The sequence below is a fragment of the Sus scrofa genome, chromosome 3 (assembly GCF_054392235.1).
Source record: "Sus scrofa isolate SSC_HxYL_T2T_F1_AM1 chromosome 3, Sscrofa_HxYL_maternal_Yorkshire_Landrace_v2.0, whole genome shotgun sequence".
Lineage (NCBI taxonomy): Eukaryota > Metazoa > Chordata > Mammalia > Artiodactyla > Suidae > Sus > Sus scrofa.
Window position 1 is genome coordinate 71863049 of NC_139385.1, and position 21328 is coordinate 71884376.

Below are 21328 nucleotides of genomic sequence, written 5' to 3' on the forward strand. Positions count from 1 at the left end.
TTTCATAACACATGAAAATTTTATGAAATTCAAATGTCCATTCCATAAAGTTTTCATTGGAATACAGTTGTGCTCATTCATTACATGTTGTCTGCAGCTGCTTTTTCACTACAACGGCAGAGCAGACAGAGACCTTATAGCTTGCCAAGCCTAAGATAGTTACTACCTGGCCCTTAACAGTAAAAAGCATGGTGACCTCTGGGCTAGAAGATTTCTCCGTGCTCCCACCTGCATCTGATTTCTGAGTTAGTCCACTGCTTCATAAGGTACAGACTCTAAGCTTGAGAGATGTCCATCTTGGGGCTGTTCTGTCCAAAGTTACATCAATGTATATAACACAGTGCAACTCATTAGGATAGGGCCAAAGACAAAGTAACAAATTGCATGCACAAAGAAGGCACTGAAAAGGAAGCACAATGCAAGCACAACATTACAGGCAGAACAGTTCTGGGTGACACTACTGAGAAAAATGAGAACTACAGAGAATTTGGAGATGGACAGATGATTAAAAGAGCTCACAAATCATACCACTAAAGAAATAGGATTAGCTGGCCCAAAGAAAAAAGGATGAGAAAAGAACTACAGTACCGAGGGAGTCCAACTCTACATTTGTTGATAGGCTAAATTCCTACTGATGAAAATAATTGGCAACAAACTAAATTTGCACAAAATATTTATCTAATGAATTAAATGTGATTCTTAATAAGATTGCTGTTCCTGCCTCAGGCCATAAACTAAACCCTTAAAAAGTAATCCCTTGTTAAATACTGTGCTATAAGACTTAAACTGATATATTATAGGGACATTCCTTTTCCAGAAACATTTGTCACTTTGTAAGTTATCAGAAAAGGTGTGCTATGCATGTGCTGAGGCTCCCTAATATACAAGTAACTAAAAGTAAGTTTCATGACCACATGGCTTTCCATATGACCAAATAAGGGGAAAGGGGCTTAAATTACAGAATTTGTGTTACATTCAAGAATGGGATTTTAATTACTCTAGAAGATTACTGAGTGTAAAAAAAATCTTCCTGGGACATCATTCAATTAAAATACTTAGTTTGGGTGTACCTGGATACTTTCTTAAAACAGGAGAATGAGTCTGAAACACTCTTCTTCCATTACTATGATTCTATAATTTTTAACTCTCCCAGTTCTTATGAGTAAGAGAGCCTGCAGCCATTGCTCACTTTCATTTTGTCTGGAAGGCAGTCAATGTACACACAACTACAGTCTAAGATAAACTTTGATATCCCAAATTAAATTCTGATTATAACTTTAACTACAACTTATTTTAAATTACAAGATAGGAAATGTATTTCCATTAAATAGGAAAAAAATGGGAAAACAGGCATGGCTTCTAAATATTTCTATGAGCCTATGTACCTTATTAAAAAGGTCCAACACTTGGACACAGTAAGTGAAGAAAATACAGCATGTCTCCTATTAGTTTCATGACTTTAAAATACAGAATCCTTGGACACAATATACTGAGTCAATCTAAACATTACAATTAGTAATCCAAATCTTGATATTTGCTCTAAATATAATTTTGATCAGTCTGAGTTTTTTCAATCTAGAAATTCTAAGGGCTGTATTTCCCTAAGAATTCCCTTCCAACGGTGTGATGCACACACGAATCTGACTCACTAAACTTTCTCCACTCCTACATCACCTATACAGGATTTTAACATCAAGAGTACACAATATCTTCAAGCAACTTCTACGATCTTGCATTAACCTTACCAGGATAAACTTTTCTCCAAGTCTCCTAGTACTTTTTATTTAAAGACCTGTGGTAGTGAAACAAAGAAAACACCCCCCCCCTTAAACCATATGGCAGCAAATTGAAGTTAACTTATTTTTTCCCAGCTCAACGCCTATACACTGGCCCTAAACATTTTTTCTCTTTGTGTCCTAGGACCAGGCTAGAGCCGTCCGCTTATTTGCGACTGTACCCCCATCATGTTTTTAAATCGCAAAACAAAGTCCAAAACGACCCCTGACCACCAATACACCTCACCGTGGTCATGTACCAAAACCTGGCTTAGGTAGATCGCGCACGCCGGGCGAGAGGCCCTTAGCGGGCCGTGAGCGCGTCTCCCTCCGACCTGGTGACCGAGTAGGGAGTTTGCTCGCCCGGCCGGGCCGGATCCGCCCCGGGAACTTGGTTACCCGAGCCCAGGGACGCACCGAGGCCTACCCGCGAGGCCGGGGCGGGCTCCAGGCAGCGGGGGCTTCCCGTTCCCCGGCCACAGAACCTTCCCGCCCGGCCCGCGGTCGCCAGCAGGCAGGGGCACTCGCCGTTGTCTCCCGGCGACGGGACGCGCCCGCCGGGTCCCGGGCCGGCTCCTCTGTCTCCTGCCGCCGTCCGCGGCCCCGCTCGGCGGCCGCGCCGAGCCCTTCCGGGACGGAGGGAGCACTAGGCCGCGCCGGGGCCCCGAGGCTCCGGGGCCAGCCGGGCGGGCCGCGGCGTCCGGTATCAGTCCCGAGGGCCGGGCTCCCGCCGGTAACGGGCCCCGCCGCCTCCCCTCCCCCTCCCCCGCCCCATGACAGTGCAAACCCTCCGGCCAGCCCGGCCGCCCCGCCTCCGGCACCAGGCCCAGCTCAGGGCCGCGGCCGTGGCGGCGGCAGCGGCCGTGGCGGCGGCGGCGGCGCCGCGGTTCTCCGCCCTCGCTCGCTCGCTCGCACACGGGCCCGGCGCCCCTCGGGCCCGGCTCGGGCTCGGCCGAAGTCTCCGCCGCTTCCCGGCCGCCCTCTGCGGCGCCCGGCCCGGGCGGGGTAGGCCGAGGCCCGGGCGGTGGGGGTGGGGGCGGGGGCTCCTCTCACCTTCATGTCGGGACATCCTAGTTCAGACGGTGGCGGCGCGGCCCCTCCCGGGCTCCGGCTGCAGTGTCCCCCGCGGGGTCCCGGCGCTGACCGCGCCGGCCGGCCGACTCCCACTCGACTCCCAGGCTCGGCCGCGGGGGCGGGGTGGGCAGGGGAGCGCTCCCGCGGCGGCGGCGGCGGCGGCGGCGGCGGCGGCGGCGGGGAGGCGGCGCGGGGCGGGAATGGGGCCGGGCCTGGCCGGGGCTGAGCTCCTCCAGGAGGCGGGTCCGACGCCGCGGCTCCGCCGGCGCCCGCCGTGACTCGGTCACTCTCGGGCCCGCAGGCTCCCGGCTGCGGCGCCGCGCTCCGCAAATCCCGCTCCTCCCCTCCCCCGGCCCACCCCCCGCCCCTCTCCCCCGGCTCCCGGCCGCCGCCTCCTCCTCCTCCTCTTCCTCCTCCTCCGCCTCCTTCCGCCGCCCGCACGCCGGCCCCGCCTCTCGCTGCCCGCGCCGGGCCCAGCCGCCCGGAGTCCCGCGGTCGGAGGGCGTGGAGGCGGCGCGGCGGCGGCGGCGGCGGCTCGGGGTGCAGCGTTTGCCCGCGCTCGCCGGCAGGCCGCGGTCGGGCGCCCGAGCCGGGCCTCCGCCTGGCAGCCGCCGCGCCGCCGCGCAGCGCGTAGGGAGGAAGAGGAAATGCCCGGCTGCCTGCGTCCGTGGCTTGCCGGTACGGCCGGCCCGCGTGGTCCGAGGGCCGCCGGACCGCCCCCAGCCCAGCCTGGGGCTTAACCGGGCCCGGGCCGTGGCCGCCCCGCTGTTGGGCCGGGCTGACCACGGCGGCGAATGCTTCTCGGCGGCGAGCTGCGACCCCGAGGGGCTCCCGCCTTCGGGCGCTTGGCTGCCGTGTCGACAGCGGGCAGGGCCCTGCAGTCCCCGACGCCGAGGAGAGACTGCGGTCCGGTTGGGGCCATGTGTGTGTGTTTCTTTTTAAGGCAGGAGTCTTGAAGGAAAAAGCGGCTGGCCTCCGGGCGTTGTCCGGTCTTGCTCGGCCTGGCGACTCGCGGTCGAGAGGGTATGGGCGCGGGAGGCCAGCCTCGAGGAGGCCGGGCTTGGCTGCTGTGCCTCAAGGCCAGCTCCTCGGGTACCCTCTCTTTCGAAGACTTCTCTCCCGCCAGCCCGGCTGTCGGGCAGGACCCACGCAAAGTTTGTTCCAGCAGCTTGGCTCACCCTCAGTGCACTGTTCTGAAAACTGTTGGGGGGTGTGTGTGTGTGTGTTTAATGTGTGTGATAGCTTTTTTCCTGTCTGTAAACTACTTAACCGTTTTTACCTCTTTTACACTTTTCTTTTACATTATTACCCTCTTCCTTGTCAACTTTGTTTCAGGCATTATTTATCAAATACTTATACTGCCCCTTACCACGTGGCAGTTGGTAGTGTGGTTTGGTGGAAAGATTCATTTTGGAGTCACGACAGATTTGCCGTGGATTTTGGTTTTCATATCCTCTGTGTAACCTTGGACAAGCTTTTTTAATCTTTCCAAGTCTCCTTTTCTTTGTCTTTTGTTTGGTTTGGGGCTGATTTTTATTAAAGTGTGTAGTTGATTTACAGTGTTGTGTCAGTTTCTGCTGTACAGCATAGTGACCCAACTGTTCATATATATACTTTTTCTCATCCTGTCTTCCATCATGTAATATCCCAAGAGAGTGGATATAGTTCGCTGTGCTGTACAGTAGGACTTGGGCTGTTGTTTTAATTTACCCTTCATTTGAAAATACGTATATGTGTATTATTATTATTATTGCATAAACTAGAACTGTGCCCCTAGGCTAAGTCTACTGAAATTGCATTCTAAAGTACTGCTTCTTTGATATCACTCTATTCCTGTCCACCATTACTAGCTGTGTGACCTGGAGCAAATGGTTTAGCCTCTTTGTGCCTTGACTTACCCATTTTAAAATGAGCACGATTACAGATGATAAATTAATAATAAAATAACAGGTATTTGCAGGGTTAAGTGCTAAAATGTGTATAAAATATCTAGCACAGTAAAAACAGTTTGTTACCATATTTCATTAAATCTGATTTTAAGAAGCTCCTTGATTTCAGAGATATTAGAAGCTCTTAAAGACAAGGAAAGAGGTATGAGGTCGCTCAGCTCTACAGAAGGGCTGTATTTGGTAGTAACTAATGATAAACAAGGTATCAGCCAAACTAAGGTTTAAACAAACTGGGATTTGAGCGAGGACTGTCACAAGAAATATTTCCAATGCAGATATGGAGCTTTTGCCTGAATTCAAGCCAGCACAGTTGTTGATGTTCGTCCAGGCCACGATTGGGGTCTGGTGGAATAGGGCTTCAAACAAGGCTAGCTGACTTCTACTCCATGCTTGTCCAGCATCTTTCTAAGCATTTTATGGTATTGTGTGTGTGTGTGTGTATGATCCAGGGACCATTAATTTCTTGGCCTGTAAAAGTGAAGAAGACAACCTTTCATAGTCTTGTGATGAGTACATGATGTCTGTCAATCTATTAACTTACAGAGATTAAGGCATTATCATTAATGCAGTCAGACAAAATGCTGGGGCAGGTAGGAGAGCTGACTGCTCAACTCCTGGAAGGAACAAGAGTAAGTACAGAGTTTAGTTGTGAAGTTCCCCTTGTGGCGCAGCAGAAACGAATCTGACCTGAGGTTTCAGGTTCAATCCCTGGCCTTTCTCAGTCGATTAAGGATCTGGCATTGCTGTGAGCTGTGGTGTAGTTCACAGATGCGGCTTGGATCTGGCATGGCTGTGGCTGGCTGAGCTGTAGCTCTGATTGCACTCCTAGCTAGCCTGGGAACCTCCATATGCTGCCGGTGCCCTAAAAAGCAAAGAAGTTCAGTTTGTTCAGGTTTGGGGAATTGTTAGCTAAACCTGTGAAGAGCATACAGGTGACTGTCTAAAGCTGAAGGAAATCTCAGAACTTTGACAGTTTTGTTTTCAGTCAGGCAAAAGTAAGAAAATGAAGACACTGACTAGAAAATAAATTTTTTTTCTTTGTTTTTCTTTTTTTTTGGCCAAACCCGCAACATTTGCAAGTTCTCAGGCCAGAGGTTCAACCCTTGCCACAGCAGTGACAATGCCAGATCCATAACTAGCTGAGCTGAACTCCATAATATTTTCTCCTGTTATAACAAGAGTAAGCCGTATTGTATTTTGGGGTTTTTTTGTCTTTTCCAGGGCCTCACCCTCAGCATATGGAGGTTCCCAGGCTAGGGGTCTAAATGGAGCTGTTGCTACCAGCCTAGGCCAGAGCCACAGCAACGCCAGATCCAAGCCGCATCTGTGACCTACAGCACAGCTCACGGCAATGCTGGTCCCTAACCCACTGAGCAAGGTCAGGGATCGAACCCGCAACCTCATGGTTCCTAGTCAGATTTGTTAACCACTGAGCCATGACGGGAACTCCTGTTTTAGGGTTTTTCATGACTGGAGGAAACATTTACTCAGTTCATCTAGAGGTCAGGCCCTGCAATTAAAACTGCCTTCTGGGAGTTCCTGTCGTGGCGAAGTGGTTAACGAATCCGACGAGGAACCATGAGGTTGCGGGTTCGGTCCCTGCCCTTGCTCAGTGGGTTAACCATCCGGCGTTGCCGTGAGCTGTGGTGTAGGTTGCAGACGCGGCTCGGATCCCGCATTGCTGTGGCTCTGGTGTAGGCCGGTGGCTACAGCTCCGATTGGACCCCTAGCCTGGGAATCTCCATATGCTGTGGGAGCGGCCCAAGAAATAGCAAAAAGACCAAAAAAAAAAAAAAAAAATGCCTTCTGCTTGCCATCCTGCCATATAGGAGATTGCATTTCCAAAAAAAGGATTACTCATACCAAATTGTCCATCAAATGATTTCTCTTCTCCAGAAATGCTTCCTCGTGTCCTTTCCCTGCACTTCCTTGAGTCCTCCTCCTTCTATGCCCTTGCCTTGCCAACCCCAATTCCATACTATGGCCTAGTTATGTTCCTTAAAACAAGCTAATGTATGTAAACCTAGGTGAAATCAGAATAAAGTCTAGTCCAGTTAATTGCACTGTTGTCAGTTTCCTGGCTTTGGTATTTTTCTATAGTTCCGTAAGATGTTACCTGTGGAAGGAAGTGGACATGGACCCTCTTTGCAACTTCTTGTGAGTGTATAATTATAAAGTAAAATCTGCAGTTTCCATCTTGGCTCAGCGGAAACGAAGCCAACTAGGAACCATGAGATTTTGGATTGAGCTGTGGTGTAGGTTGCAGATGCAGCTTGGATCTGGCATGGCTGTGGCTGTAAAGTAGGCTGGCGGCTGTAGCTCTGATTGGACCCCTAGCCTGGGAACCTACACATGCCAAGGGTGTGGCCCTAAAAAGACACACAAACACACACACAAAAGCAAGCTTATACTGGGGACAGAAATCAGCTCAGTAGTTACCTACATCTGAGAGGGTGGGAGATGGGAATGGACTACAGAGAACTTTTTGAGAATATTCTGTCTTGATGGTGTTAGTGTCTACTGTACACTTCTGTCACAAGTTAAAGACCTGTAAACCTAAAAGATTATATTTCACTTCTGTGTAAATTATACCTCAGTGAACCTGACTTAAAAGAAAAGCAAGCTCCTGTCTGTAACCCCAGCCTCCTGTGATTTAGAGGGTGACATTTAACTTCTCGTATAAAGCCCAGCAGTCTTTTCCAGCATAAGGACTTTTGACTTCCTCTGCCAGTTTACTCTGTGCTTTCTTGTAGTCTTGATTCTTGCCTCTGGGCCTTTGCACTAGCTCTTCCTTGTGCTCTGTTAAGCCTTCCTGCCCCTCAGGCACACTGGTAAACTCCTCTGTGCTCACATGCGGTGCTTTTTTTTTTTTTTTTTTTTTTAATGGCCAAATCTTTGTCATATGGAAGTTTCCAGGCCAGGGATTGAGTCTGAGCCACAGCTGTGGCAACACAGAATCCTTTAACCCGTGTTGCTGTGGCTCTGGGTGTTGCTGTGGCTCTGGCGTAGGCTGGTGGCTACAGCTCCAATTGCACCCCTAGCCCGGGAACCTCCATATGCCACAAGAGCGACCCAAGAAATGGCAAAAAGCCAAAAAAAAAAGCCCAACAGTAACATATAACCACATTTCTTGAAAAGTTCTTTGGCGTCTCCGATGGTTTTTAAGAGCACAAAGGGATTCTGAGGCCCAAAATTCAAGAATCTTTGCCTTAAGAGACAGCCCCTTTGTTCCAATAAAAAACGGTAATGATGTTGACACGTAAGTAGTGATGAGCCTTGTGATGAGCACCTTACTTGTGGGTGTGTGTATCTCTTCACTGTACTGGTAAAGGCAAGTGAGGCACACACAAGTTAGTTGACTTGGCCACATACCTCATTGGTAGAGCAGGATTTGGGCCCCCATGGGTTTCAGAGGCCCTTTTGCAAACCAAAATTAAGTTTTCTGCCACCTTCCTAGAGGCCTGGAAAGGGTCAGAAAGGCTTATGCTGTCTGGTGCTTCACAGTCACTAGGCCAGGGTCACTAAGGCCTCCAACTTTCCAATTCTGCCACCCTGAGTATTTTCAAGAACAGCCTTGCATGCCTTGATTTCTAAAAGCCTAACCACCCGCACCTGCACTTCAGCCACCCAGTCCCCTCTCCTGACCACACCCAGAGCTCTTAATTCACGACTTCCTGTTTTATTGTAACTGCCAACTTCTCCAGTTTGCTTACTCTGCCATTAACCTAATCTTTTACTTCTTCAGGACCTCAATCCCTTGATCCTTCCATTTGACCTTTTTCTTCTTTCTTTTTTCTTTTTTTTTGGGGGTCTGCACCCTTGGCATATAGAGTTTCCCAGGCTAGCGGTCAAATCAGAGCTACAGCTGCCGGCCACAGCCACAGTAACTTGGGACCTGAGCCTCCTTGGCCACCTACACCACAGCTCACGGCAACGCCAGATCCTTAACCCACTGAGCGAGCCAGGGATGGAACCCACATTCTCATGGATACTAGTCAGATTCATTTCTGCTGTGCCAGAACAGGAACTCCTTTTTTTAATTTTAACCCCATTCTCTTCCTGGCCCAATGGTCAACTAAAATTATTCTCATTCATGACCTTCAACTCTCTAGACCCCTTCATTCTCAAGCTGCACCACCTCTGCAAACCCCCACTCCTGAACCAATTGCATGACAATCTCCCTCCACCTATATCTACTTGGGGTGCAGGACACAATGTAAAAAAATAATGGAGCTGGCATTTCTATTGTAGCGCAGTGGTCAACGAATCCGACTAGGAGCCATGAGGTTGTGGGTTCGTTCCCTGGCCTTGCTTAGTGGGTTGGGGATCCGGCGTTGCTGTGAATTGTGTAGGTTGCAGACACGGCTCGGATCCGGCATTGCTGTGGCTCGTGTAGGCCAGTGGCTCCAGCTTCGATTCAACCCCTAGCCTGGGAATCTCCATATGCCGAGGGAGCGGCCCTAGAAAAAGGCAAAAAGACAAAAAATAAATAAATAAAAATAATGGAGGGAGTTCCCTATGTGGTACAGTGAAAATGAATCCAACTAGGAACCGTGAGTTTTCGGGTTTGATCCCTGGCCTGGCTCGGTGGGTTAAGGATCCGGCATTGCTGCAAGCTGTGGTGTAGGTTGCAGACATGGCTCAGATCTGTTGTTGCTGTGGCTGTGGCATAGGCTGGCAGCTGTAGCTCCGGTTGGGCCCCTAGTCTGAGAACCTCCGTATGCTGCAGCTGTGGCCCTAAAAAGCAAAAAAAAAAAAAAAAAAAAAAAAAGATGGAACATGGAAATATAGATTCAGTGGGGGCTGGGGGGCGCTGTTGCAAAATCTGGTGGATCCAACTGCGTTTGGAGCTCAGTACCATCAAGCAATTTTTGTCCCACTAGCAGCCTCTACCATTCTCAGAATTTTATAGACCTTCACCACTTAGCTCCTTGTGCCTGTCCACAACCCCAGTAGATAATCTCACCTTCTATTTCACAGAGGGAATAAAGTTCAAAAAGGAAGAACTTCTTCCCCTTCCCACTCTGAATCTTCAGGGCATCTGTCCACGTGTATCCCACTACCTCGTGCCCTCGCCCTCATCCTCAGCCCAGAAGAACCGGGATGTCCTTTTGCCAGTTCAGGCCCACCTCTGCTTAGGATCCCACTTTATTTCACCTCGTATCTTGCATTATGCTCTTTCAGCCACCTTAACATCTACACTTCCAACCACTCAGCCTCTATGCATTCCTTTCCCTTGGCTGAGAAACACCCCAACCTGCACTCCCTCTGGTTACTGCCCTATTATTTCATATTCTTCATAGTCGAGCTTCTTACAATAACTGTCATTCCTTTCCTTCAGCTTTATAATATGATTCATCTGATTGCCGGGCTTTCGATGCTGTAGGCCATCCTCATTTGCTATGAAAGCACTCTCTCTTCCCTCCATGGTTGTGCTCTTCCTGTAATCCCTGTTGGGTTGAGCAGAGTTACCATCGACCTAGTCAATTACCCACGATGAAACCTAGCAGTTACCTAGACTTCTCTCCTATTTATCTCCCATGGCCAGTCACCACTGGATTTCACCCATTAAACAGTGGTCAAGTTCACCCTATCTCTCCATCCCCATGGCAACCAAACCATTCTAGGCTGCTCCCCTCCTTGAGACTTAGGGTGACAACTCCTGACTCTTCCCCACCAGTGTATCCCTTTCTGTTCTCTTGTTTTTTTGTTTTTTTTTTTTTACCACTTCTACTTAGCTTTTTTCCTTTTTTGGCTAAATTTCTAAAACTTAAAAGTGATACATACTTATTGGAGATGTTTTGGAAAGTATAGAAAAGTGTAAAAAAATAAAATAAAAATCATTTAAAAACTTATCACCCAGGAGTCCCCATAGTGGCTCATCAGAAATGAATCTGACCAGCATCCATGAGGACCTAGGTTCCATCCCTGGCCTTGCTCAGTGGGTTAAGCATCCAAAGTTGCCCGAGCTGTGGTGTAGGTCACAGATGCGGCTTGGTTCCTGCATTGCTATGGCTGTGGCGTAGGCTAGCAGATGCAGCTCTGATTTGACCCCTAGCCTGGGAACTGCCATATGCTGTGGGTGTGGCCCTGGAAAGACGGGGGCGGTGAGGGGGGAACCCAACTTACCACCAGAAGTAAACATTGTTATATTCTAATGTGTTTCTTTCCTGGAGCTATTGTTCAGAGTTACAAATGGATCATATATTCCACTGCTTAGAGCTTTCTAAGTTCACCTTCAATGCTTCCCATCTTCTAGATTGTCACTCAAGGTCCTACCAAATCCTGGCAGGGTCTGCCTCTACTTTTTCTGCCCCCACTGTGTAGTGCATGTGATGGGCTGCCCAGGCTGCAGAGGGGTTTCCTTTCTTTTCTGTCTCTGGAATGTCTGTACCTGATTCTTCCTTTAACAGCCTTAACCTAAAATCATCTATCTCCTCAGAGATTTTCCTGACCACGTTTTCTAGGGCCCTCCCCCACCACTGGTTTGATTGTTTGTTTTGGCTGTGTGCACAGCATGTGGATGTTCCCAGGCCAGGGCTCGAACCCAAGCCACAGCTGTAACCAGAGCGACAGCAATGACAACACGCTGACCCACATGGGAATTCCCTGATTTTTTTTTTTTTTTTTTTTGGTCTTTTTTTGCCTTTTCTAGGGCCGCTCCCATGGCATATGGAGGTTCCCAGGCTAGGGATCTAATCGGAGCTACAGCTGCTAGCCTATGCCACAGCCACAGCAATGCCAGATCTGAGCTGCTTCTGCGACCTACACCACAGCTTATGGCAACACTGGATCCTTAACCCACTGAGCAAGGCCAGGGATTGAACCTGTGACCTCATGGTTCCTAGTCGGATTCGTTAACCACTGAACCACAATGGGAACTCCAAGAACTCCCTGATTTTTTTTTTAATCTGTTTATGTTATTAATAACAATTCACATGAATTGTCACAACTATTCCCAAACAAGATTTCGAAGGCCCATAGAATTTTGCCCAGTCTCTGACACAGCCATCTCATCTCACTTGCTCTATTTAAATACATGCAAAGATTTTAGATACAAGGACATTTATCACAATGTTCTTTTTAATATTTAAGTTTGAAGACAACCTAAATAAATTATGGTTTATCCAAACCCAAAGCAGCTAGAAATACACTTGTGGTATGTTTTCAATATGAACATTGGTTTCAGGAGGCCCCAAGATGGCTCAGTGAAAACGAATCTGATTAGTATCCATGATGACACAGGCTTGATCCCTGGCCTTGCTCAGTGGGTTAAGGATCTGGTGTTGCTGTGAACCATGGTGTTGGTTGCAGATGCGGCTCAGATCCCTCGCTGCTGTGTCTGTGGTGTGGGTCAGCAGCTGCAGCTCCAATTGGACCCCTGGCCTGGGAACCTCCATATGCCGTGGGTGGTGCGGCCCAAAAAGACAAAAAAAAAAAAAAAGAAAATCAGACTTCAGTCGTATATTGGTCCTTTTCTAAATGATGTATCTACAGTATGATGCCATTTTTGTTTTCTAATAAAGCAAATACATAAAGACTGAATGGATTTCAGACTCTTCAATGTATAATATGAATATGAATGATTTACGTTATTTGTTCAACTTATACATATTTATCGGGAGTCCTCTGTGTTCACCAAGGATACAAAGATGAAAAAGAAAATCATGTCCTCATCCTCAAGGCATTTACATTCTGGTGACAAAATTAATTGAATTGCTATTCTGATAACTGTTATGAGTGTCTAGAGAGCTTATGATGCGGACATGAAGGGCCATTTCCCCCTTTTGAAATTTTCTATAATGAACATGTATTAGTTTCAAAGCCTTTTTGTTTCTTTTCTTTTTTTCAGGATTAAGGAAGATGCTCATTGAAATAAATGGGAACTAGGAGTTTGTGTTGTGGCTTAGTGGGTTAAGAATCTGACTAGTATCCAGGAGGATGCGGTTCGATCCCTGGCCTCTCTCAGTGAGTTGAGGATCTGGCATTGCCACAAGCTGTGATATAGGTGGCAGATATGGCTCGGATCTGGTGTTGCTATGGCTGTGGCATAGGCTGGAGGCTGTAGCTCTGATTCAAACCCTAGCCTAGAAATTGCCATATGCCTTGGGTGTGGCCCTAAAAAGAAAAAAGGGCATTCCCGTCGTGGCTCAGTGGTTAATGAATCCGAGTAGGAACCACGAGGTTGCGGGTTTGATCCCTGGCCTTGCTCAGTGAGTTAAGGATCTGGCGTTGCCGTGAGCTGTGGTGTAGGTTGCAGATGCGGCTCGGGTCCCGTGTTGCTGTGGCTCTGGTGTAGGCTGGCAGCTACAGCTCTGATTAGACCCCTAGCCTGGGAACCTCCATATGGTGGGAGTGCAACCCTATAAAGCAAAAAAAAAAAAAAAAAAAGAATAAGAAGAAAAGAAATAAATGGGAACTAGAAGGTGGTAAGTGGAGGGACCCAGGGTGAAGGGGATGGTTCTGATGGTTTGGGGAATTGGGAAGACTCCAGTGCCGTCAGAGGCCTAGAGGAAGGGGTGTGTCTGTGTCTGTCTGGGTGGGGCAGGGAGGAGGGTGGAGGAGAGAGGGGGAATCCAGGTGAAGTAAGCTTTCTCCAGGAGGTAGGACGTCTCATCAGCAGAGATCATGTTGTCACTTTGGGTAGAGCTTTGGCAGTTGTGCCCCTTGGCCTTCATTTTCTCAAATCAGAAGGTGAGATCATGCCTCTGTGCCTAGTAAATTTCTATTCCTTTCTCCTTTAAAAACCAACAGTAGGGAGTTCCCTGGTAGCCTAAGGGTTATGATTTGGTGCTTTCACCGTTCTGGCCTGGGTTCAATCCCTGATCCGGGACCTGAGATTCCACAACTAGCCCAGAGAGCAGCCCCCCAAAAAACAAAAACCATAGACCCCAGCCTTTGTGAACCATTTTCCCATCCCTTCCTTCAAGCTAGCTGGGGACATTTCCAGAAGCATCACCTTTGTGGGGGGTTGATGGGGAGTCCTTGCCTGTGAAAATCTTCCTAGCCCAAGGATCTGCATTTGAAAGAACACCCAAGCAGATCCTGGCCATGCAAAGTTGGAGAATCACCGCACTAAATACTTCCAATTCATTTTACAATTTGCCATCATCACTATTAAAGGCTTCCCCCTTCTGCTAGGTGCTGCCCTTGGGAAGGAGCATCTCTTCATTTACAAACAGCCCTGAACTTGGCTGCTATGGAGGGCTTCGTGTGCTTTGCTAATTTGTGAAATGAACGATTTGTTCAAAATGAGCCCAGGGGTCCTGACCCTCCCAACTCTGAAATTTTCCCCCTCACACCATGTTTCATCTCCACCAGCCCCTGAATTCTTCATGGAAGCATTTCCTACTTCAACTCGGCATCAAAACCATATGCTAACTAAAAACCTCACAAACCCACATAGGAAAGTCCTGGGAAGAATGGGACTTGAGGAAGATTGGTGGGTTGCTCTACAGAAGATCAGAAAATGAGGCCCCTTGAAAGCGAAGTAAATGGAATCCACACAGAGTGGATGAGCCAGCCCCTGCAGGTGGTGTGGACTCTGTGTCACCCACCATCCTCACACATCAAGGAGTTAAAAGATGCTCTGGAAAAGAGCCCAGGAATGTCAGGGTTAATAAGGTGGGTGCTGAGTCATAACAAAAGGCTTGTGCTCGGCTTGCATGGAATCCGGAAAAGGGGAGGCCACAAGGTTAGAAATTACATTGTGTTTCCCACACTGACCAAGGACAGAGATGCTCTGTTACTATTGGCCAGAGCTGTTCATTTAGAGAGAACTGTCCAAACGACGGCTGATTCCTCTTAGGAGAAATGGGTATTTCTTCCAGGAACAGCTAATCTCCTTTCTTTAACTTGAGTCTTTTTTTTTAATTATAATTTTTATTTTTTGTCTTTTTGCCTTTTCTAGGGCTGCACTTGTGGCATATGGAGGTTCCCAGGCTAGGGGTCAAATCAGAGCTGTAGCCCTGGGCTACACCACAGCTACAGCAACTCAGGATCCCAGCCGCGTCTGCAACCTACACCACAGCTCATGGCAACGCTGGATCTTTAACCCACTGAGCAAGGCCAGGGATCGAACCCGCAACCTCATGGCTCCTAGTTGGATTCGTTAGCCACTGAGCCACAACAGGAACTCCGAGTCTTTTTTTAAAAAAATATTTTTTTTGGAGTTCCTGTTGTGACTCAGTGGTAACAAGCCCAACTATTATCCATGAGGACGAAGTTTCTATCCCTGGCTTCGCTCAGTGGATTAAGGATCCAGAGTTGCTGTGAACTGTGGTGTGGGTTGAAGATGTGGCTCAGATCTGGTATTGTTGTGGCTGTGGCTTAGGTTGGCAGCTGCAGCTCCAAATCCACCCCTAGCCTGGAAACTTTCATATGTTGCAGGTGCAGCCCTAAAAAAGAAAAACAATAAAAATTTAAAAATAAATTTTTTTTAGTTTATTTTTTTGCCTTTTTAGGACCTAAAGATAAAATGTTTTATTTTATTGCTTTTTGTCTTTTTTAGAACCACACCAGTGGCATATAGAAGTTCCAGGGTTAGGGTCGGGGTTGAATCGGAACTGCAGTTGCCCTTCTACACCACAGCCACAGCAACGCCAGATCCAAGCCTCATCTGCGACCTCACCACAGCTCACGGCATTGCCAGATCCTTAAGCCACTGAGCGAGGCCAGGGATTGAATCCTTGTCCTTATGGATAATAGTCGAGTTCGTTACCACTGAGCCACAAGAGGATTTTTTTAAAAATAAAAAAATAAAAATTTTTTTTTGGCTGCACCTGAGGCATGTGGAAGTTCCTGGTCCAGGAATTGAATCCTCGATACAGAGGTACCCTAGCTGCTGCAGTGACAATGTCAGGTCCTTAGCCTACTGAGCCACCAGGGAACTCCAATCTGAGTCTTTACTGAGCATCTCCCATGGGTCAGGGGCTGTACCAGCTGCGGAAGATGCATCAGTGGGCCACTCAGGCATAGGACCTGCCCTTCACAGATCTCAGCATCATTCTTGGTCACCCCAATTCCCAGCCTGTAATTTGGGGCGATGTGTGGATTTGCCTGGCAAAGCCTAGGACTCTGAGCAAATGGCCAGAGCCAATTATTTCACCAATTAGACCTCTAGTTTCGAGTCACTTGTGACTGGGGTGAGTGTAAATCAGCCAGTTCCAAAGAGTTTGATTTCCTGTGCCTGACGAGCCTGCTGATGAGCTCCACAGACACCCTGGCCCAGGAGGCCCTGCGATGGTCCTCAGCCTGCCTTCAGCGGCTGTCACTCAGTTCCTCCAAGGCCTCGGGTCCACCCCCAGAGCCACTGGGATTGCCCTGTCCTTTCTTGCCCTAATGGCCCACTAAGAGGTTGTTCAGAGGTTGTTGGGAGGATTTTCGAATTCCTGGGTGTCTTAAATTCCAAGGAGTTGAGTCAGCAGAAACCACTGGGCCCAGGGCTGATTTTAAAGGAAAATGGAGTGGGATCAGCCGATGTTAAATGGACAGAATGGGAACAACTTGGAACCTGCAGCCCCCTGGGTTCCTAGGTTCCCTGAGAGAAACCCTCAGAGCCCAAACCAGGATCCTTAGCCCGTGATAATTCCTAAAAACTGCATTTCACAGTCTTAGCTTTGGAAAACCTTCACTCGAGGGCAGATCCAGATCTGGGAGCCTGAGGTCTACATATTTCTGAGGCGTGACGCTTAAGAAAAATACAGAATTAGACACAGGGCCTTAGAAGCTCTCCTTTAAGGAGGAGGGGGACCCTGAAGCTTAAGCTTCACTAGTTTCTTTTTTTTTTTTCTTTTTCTTTTTTTTGTCTTTCTTGGGCCCCTCCCGCAGCACATGGAGGTTCCCAGGCTAGGGGTTGAATCGGAGCTGCAGCCACCGGCCTACGCCAGAGCCACAGCAATGCCGGATCCGAGCCGATTCTGCAACCTACACCACAGCTCACGGCAACGCTGGATCCTTAACCCACTGAGCAAGGGCAGGGACCGAACCCGCAACCTCTTGGTTCCTAGTCGGATTCGTTAACCACTGCGCCACGACGGGAACTCCAGCTTCGCTAGTTTCATAGCAAACCACCTACCTATCCAAGTTGATGCTGGAAGTTAAAAATAGCGGTTTTCCTCCCTCCCTCCCTCCCTCCCTCCTTTCTTTCTTTCTCTTTCTTTCTCTCTTTCTTTCTTTCTTTCCTTCCTTCCTTCCTTCTTTCTTTCTTTCCTTCTTTCCTTCCTTTCTTCCTGTTGCACCCAAGGCATGTGCAAATTCCTGGGCCAGTGATCTAACCCAAGCCACAGCAATAACTCTGCCAGAAACTTAACCCACTAAGCCACCAGGAAAGTCATAATATTGGGTATCTTTGATCCCAAAGATTGAAGCGCTCTCTGGATGCTTAGAGGAAAGAGAGGCAGGGAAGAAAGTGAATTCAACATCTTATTTCCTTGATATTATTAATAAATCACACATCCCTTTCTTCACCTTCCCCATCCAGTTATAGGTTTATAGTAGACCCTGAGCTACTCAAGGAATCACATCTCATTCTTTTTCAAATCCCTAGTACTTCAGAAATAGCATAAGATAGAATATCTGTTGAAGGGATGAATGGATGAAGGCATGAATGAATGAATAAACGAATGAATTCTGTCAGGACCTGAGAACTGACAGCCCTCTATATCCTCATCCCTTCCTTCTAAACTGCCTCCAGGAGATGGCCTGAGATAAGAGCCTGAGCCCTAGAGTCAGACCCGACTTTGAATCCTGACTTGGCCACACACTAGCCATATGACCCTGAGCAACACCTCTCAGCCTCAGTTTCCTTATCTGTAAAGTGGAGCCAAGGATCCCTCCTTGCAAGGTCGTAGGAATCAGCAATACTGTCTGAAAAGTGCCTAGGACAGGATAGGTCTCAAAAAATGGTAGCTCTCTTATTATAACTTTAGGTCCAGTCAAGGCAAACAGTGGCCCCTGAGTCAAATCTGGCTCCCATTGCCTTTTTTTTTTTTTTTTTTTTTTTGGTAAATAAAGTTTTATTGGAACACATTGTCTGTGGCTGCTTATATGCTACAATGGAAGAGTTAAGTCTCTGGGACAGAGACTGCATGGTGAATCAAGCTGAAGCTATTTCCCATCTAGTCCTTCACAGAAAAACATTGTCAGTCTCTGACACTTTCATCACTTTACTCTCAACTTGTCACCTCCTCACTGGTCCTCTCCTAGCCTCTCACTCTGTTCTCTCTCTACTCTGTAGCTAATTGTTTTCCTAAAACCTATATGCCATTAGGGTTTTACTCAGGAAAACCTTTGTTGGTTCCTCATTTTCTGCAGCTCCTTAGTGTATTTTCAAGATTTGTCACCATCTGGCCCTGATCTTTCCCTGCAGCCTTGTCTCTGTCTCATCTCACCTGCTGTCCTCTCTGTGTCCTGTAAGATGGTCACATCAGACACCAGAGCCGCTCGGAGGCTTGTACGGTTCTGTGGCTCTGCATCTCATCCATTCTCTAGAGCATCCTTTTCTCTGTTCTCTGCTGCTCCAATCAGCTTCATCTTCGAACCCTGTCCTGATTTCTTTCTTCTATTCTGTTGGCTCAACCAGGATAAGGTAAATTATGCTGCTGTAACAAACGACCCCCAAATCTCAGTTACTTAAAAAGACAAAAAAATTGAACAAAGAATAACAGATATACAAGGGCCCCACTCCTGGAGGGCTCAACATGCATCTATTTTTTTTTTAAATGTTTGGCCATGCCTGTGGCATGTGGAAGTTTCCAGGCTAGGGATCAAACCTGAGCCACAGCAGTGACCCAAGCCACAGAAGTGACAACACCAGATCCTTAACCCAGTGTGCCACCAGAGAACTCACTATGATTTTTTTTTCCTGCCAAGAATAGAAAAAAAATCAGCCTAGTCCTTCTTGTTGTTGTTAATAGAGCACACAATGACTATTTTATTAATATATCCTTGTTGGGAGTTTTCTGGTTGACACCACAGGTTACCTAAGGATCTGGCATTATTACTGCAGCAGCTTGGGTTGCTGCTGTGGTGCAGGTTTGATCCCTGGCTGGGGAATATCCATATGCCAAGGGCAAGGCCAACCCCCTCCTGCAAAAAAACAAACAAACAAAAAAAACAAAAAAACAAAAAAACAAAACCAGACACTTATCATTTTTCCCAAAACAAAGGCTCTTATAGAGGTTGTGGTGGTTGATCAATAATTATAAAGGGATGATTTCATGTAAGGAAGAAAAATGGAATGTCTACCTGGGTGGATGAATTGTAGCGAAAGAGTCATGCCCATAGGCGCCTTACAGAGGGCCCACTGCTACTCTCCCTCGTCCAGATCCTGAGCTGGTCTTTCCCAAGGCGGGTGGTGGGGTTGAGTGAGGAGGGAGAAGGACCAAGTCTGTCTGAACCAGCGACCAGTGGTGTCATCAGTACCCTCTTCCCAGGGGGCATAAAATCATGTGTGACTTGCCCCACACGGCACTGGGGAGTTTCTCCAGGCTTGTCTCCTCTTTCCGCTCTGAAGTCGTTTGCTCTGTCCTGACATCTCTTGCCCTGCCTCCAGATATCTGGTTTCTGCCCAGGACCCTTAAGACTGATACCATTTTTTTTTAAGGGCTGCACCCACAGAATATGGAGGTTCCCAGGCTAGGGGTCCAATCAGAGCTGTAGCCGCCGGCCGACACCACAGCCATAGCAATGCTGGATCCAAGCCATGTCTATGGCCTACACCACAACTCCTGGCAATGCCGGATCCTTAACCCCACTGAGTGAGGCCAGGGATCATACTTACATCCTCATGGATACTAGCTGGGCTCATTACCGCTGAGCCACAACAGGAACTTCCCAGACTGACACCTTGGGATGTCTTTCTCAGCATCCTGTTCTGCAGCCCACAGGAGCTCACCTTTCATTTGAGGGAGCCCATTGGGAGCAGTCCAAGTTCTTTTGGCCCCGGGCTGTTCCCCGAGCTCCTGTGTTGCTGTCTCCCAGGCCTTTGCTTTATGCTCTGGCCACAGGAGTCTCTGGCCCAGGGATAGTCACTGAGCCTATATGTTGTTTCTGCAATTATTGCTCGCCCTGCCCATGATCCCCTTCCCTGGGCTCAGCCTTTTTTTGAGTCCTATTGTTCCATCTTGCTCTCTTTCGTATCCTCTCTGTGGATGAGATCTTTGACTCAGCATCACCCAGGACATTGGATCCTACCCTTGTTCTTCCAGGCACTGCCCTATTAGAAGTCATGGGAAGGGAGTTCCCGTTGTGCTCAGAGGGTTAAAAGCCTGACTAGTATCCATGAAGACGTGGGTTTGATCCCTGGCCTCACTCAGTGAGTTGCCACAAGATGTGGTATAGGTCACAGATGCAGCTCGGATCATGTGTTTCTGTGGCTGTGGTGTAGGCTGGCAGCTTCGGCTCTGATTCAACCCCTAGCTTGGAAACTTTCATTTGCCGCACGTGAGGCCCTAAAAAAGGAAAAAAAGAAAAAACAAAAAACAAAAAAAACCTCATGGGTAAATCATACTGGCCTCATCCCTGATCCACTTCCAGATCTGTGCCTCAAGCTCCACACCTCTGTCCTCAATCTTAGCTCATGTGTAGCCTCAAGAACCCTTGATGTTGATGTGGATTAAATCACACAACATGCTTTACTGGGATTAGGTATTGTAGCACTAGCCTCTTCGTGGGGTGCTGAACCTGGTCCCCTTTGGGGAATCCACCTCCTACTCTGATTGCTTTTCCCATCCCAGTCTGCAGCCTGGTTTCTTCTTCTTCTTTTTTTTTTTTTTCCTTGTCTTTTTGCCTTTTCTAGGGTTGCTCCCGCGGCATATGGAGGTTCCCAGGCTAGGGGTCTAATCGGAGCTGTAGCTGCCAGCCTATGCCAGAGCCACAGCAACGCAGGATCTGAGCCGCGTCTGTGACCTTCACCATAGCTCATGGCAACGCTGGATCCTTAACCCACTAAGCAAGACCAGGGATTGAACCTGCAACCTCATGGTTCCTAGTCAGATTCGTTAATCACTGAGCCACGATGGGAACTCCTGCAGCCTGGTTTCTGATACTGAGCTTCATCTTGTTCTTCTGTTGCTGGCCCTGCCCCACACTCTCCTCCACCAGGTTCTGTTTTCCTTGGATTCTTTTGAGCCCAGTGGTCTGTTCTCTCTCTCTACACCACTGCTGCCCACTATCCTGCTGAGGCCTACTCGTCTTTGTTCGTGGGGAGACTTCAGGACCACTGGTCTAGAAGAACATATGGTGGCTTCTCCCATCCAAGTTGAATCACTTATGAAAAGTACTAAGCATAGTGTCAGGCCAAGAGTGAGCTTATTTATTTATTTATTTTGCTTTTTAGAGTCGCACCTGAGGCATGAGGACGTTCCCAGGCTAGGGGTGAAATCAGAGCTACAGCTTCTGGCAACACCACAGCCACAGCAATGTGGGATCCGAGCCGAGTCTGTGACTCAGCGCACGGCAACACCAGATCCCCAACCCACTGAACAGGGCCAGGGATCGATCCTGCATCCTCATGGATACTAGTTGGAT

General features: G+C 48.2%; 1 protein-coding gene and 1 long non-coding RNA gene across 3 annotated transcripts in view; both read right to left on the reverse strand.

Moving 5' to 3' along the window:
- The window catches only part of LOC146404707 (uncharacterized), a gene marked incomplete at its 5' end in the record, with an annotated part of 55324 nt that extends 51537 nt beyond the window's left edge, over positions 1-3787 (reverse strand). The window contains one exon of the mRNA XM_085016189.1: positions 2829-3787. Coding sequence (XP_084872315.1) covers positions 2846-3787 — 942 coding nt within the window. The remainder of the gene's footprint in view (positions 1-2828) is intronic.
- Positions 1-21328, reverse strand: part of LOC146404708 (uncharacterized) — a 618617-nt gene that overhangs the window by 18409 nt on the left and 578880 nt on the right. The window lies entirely within an intron of this gene.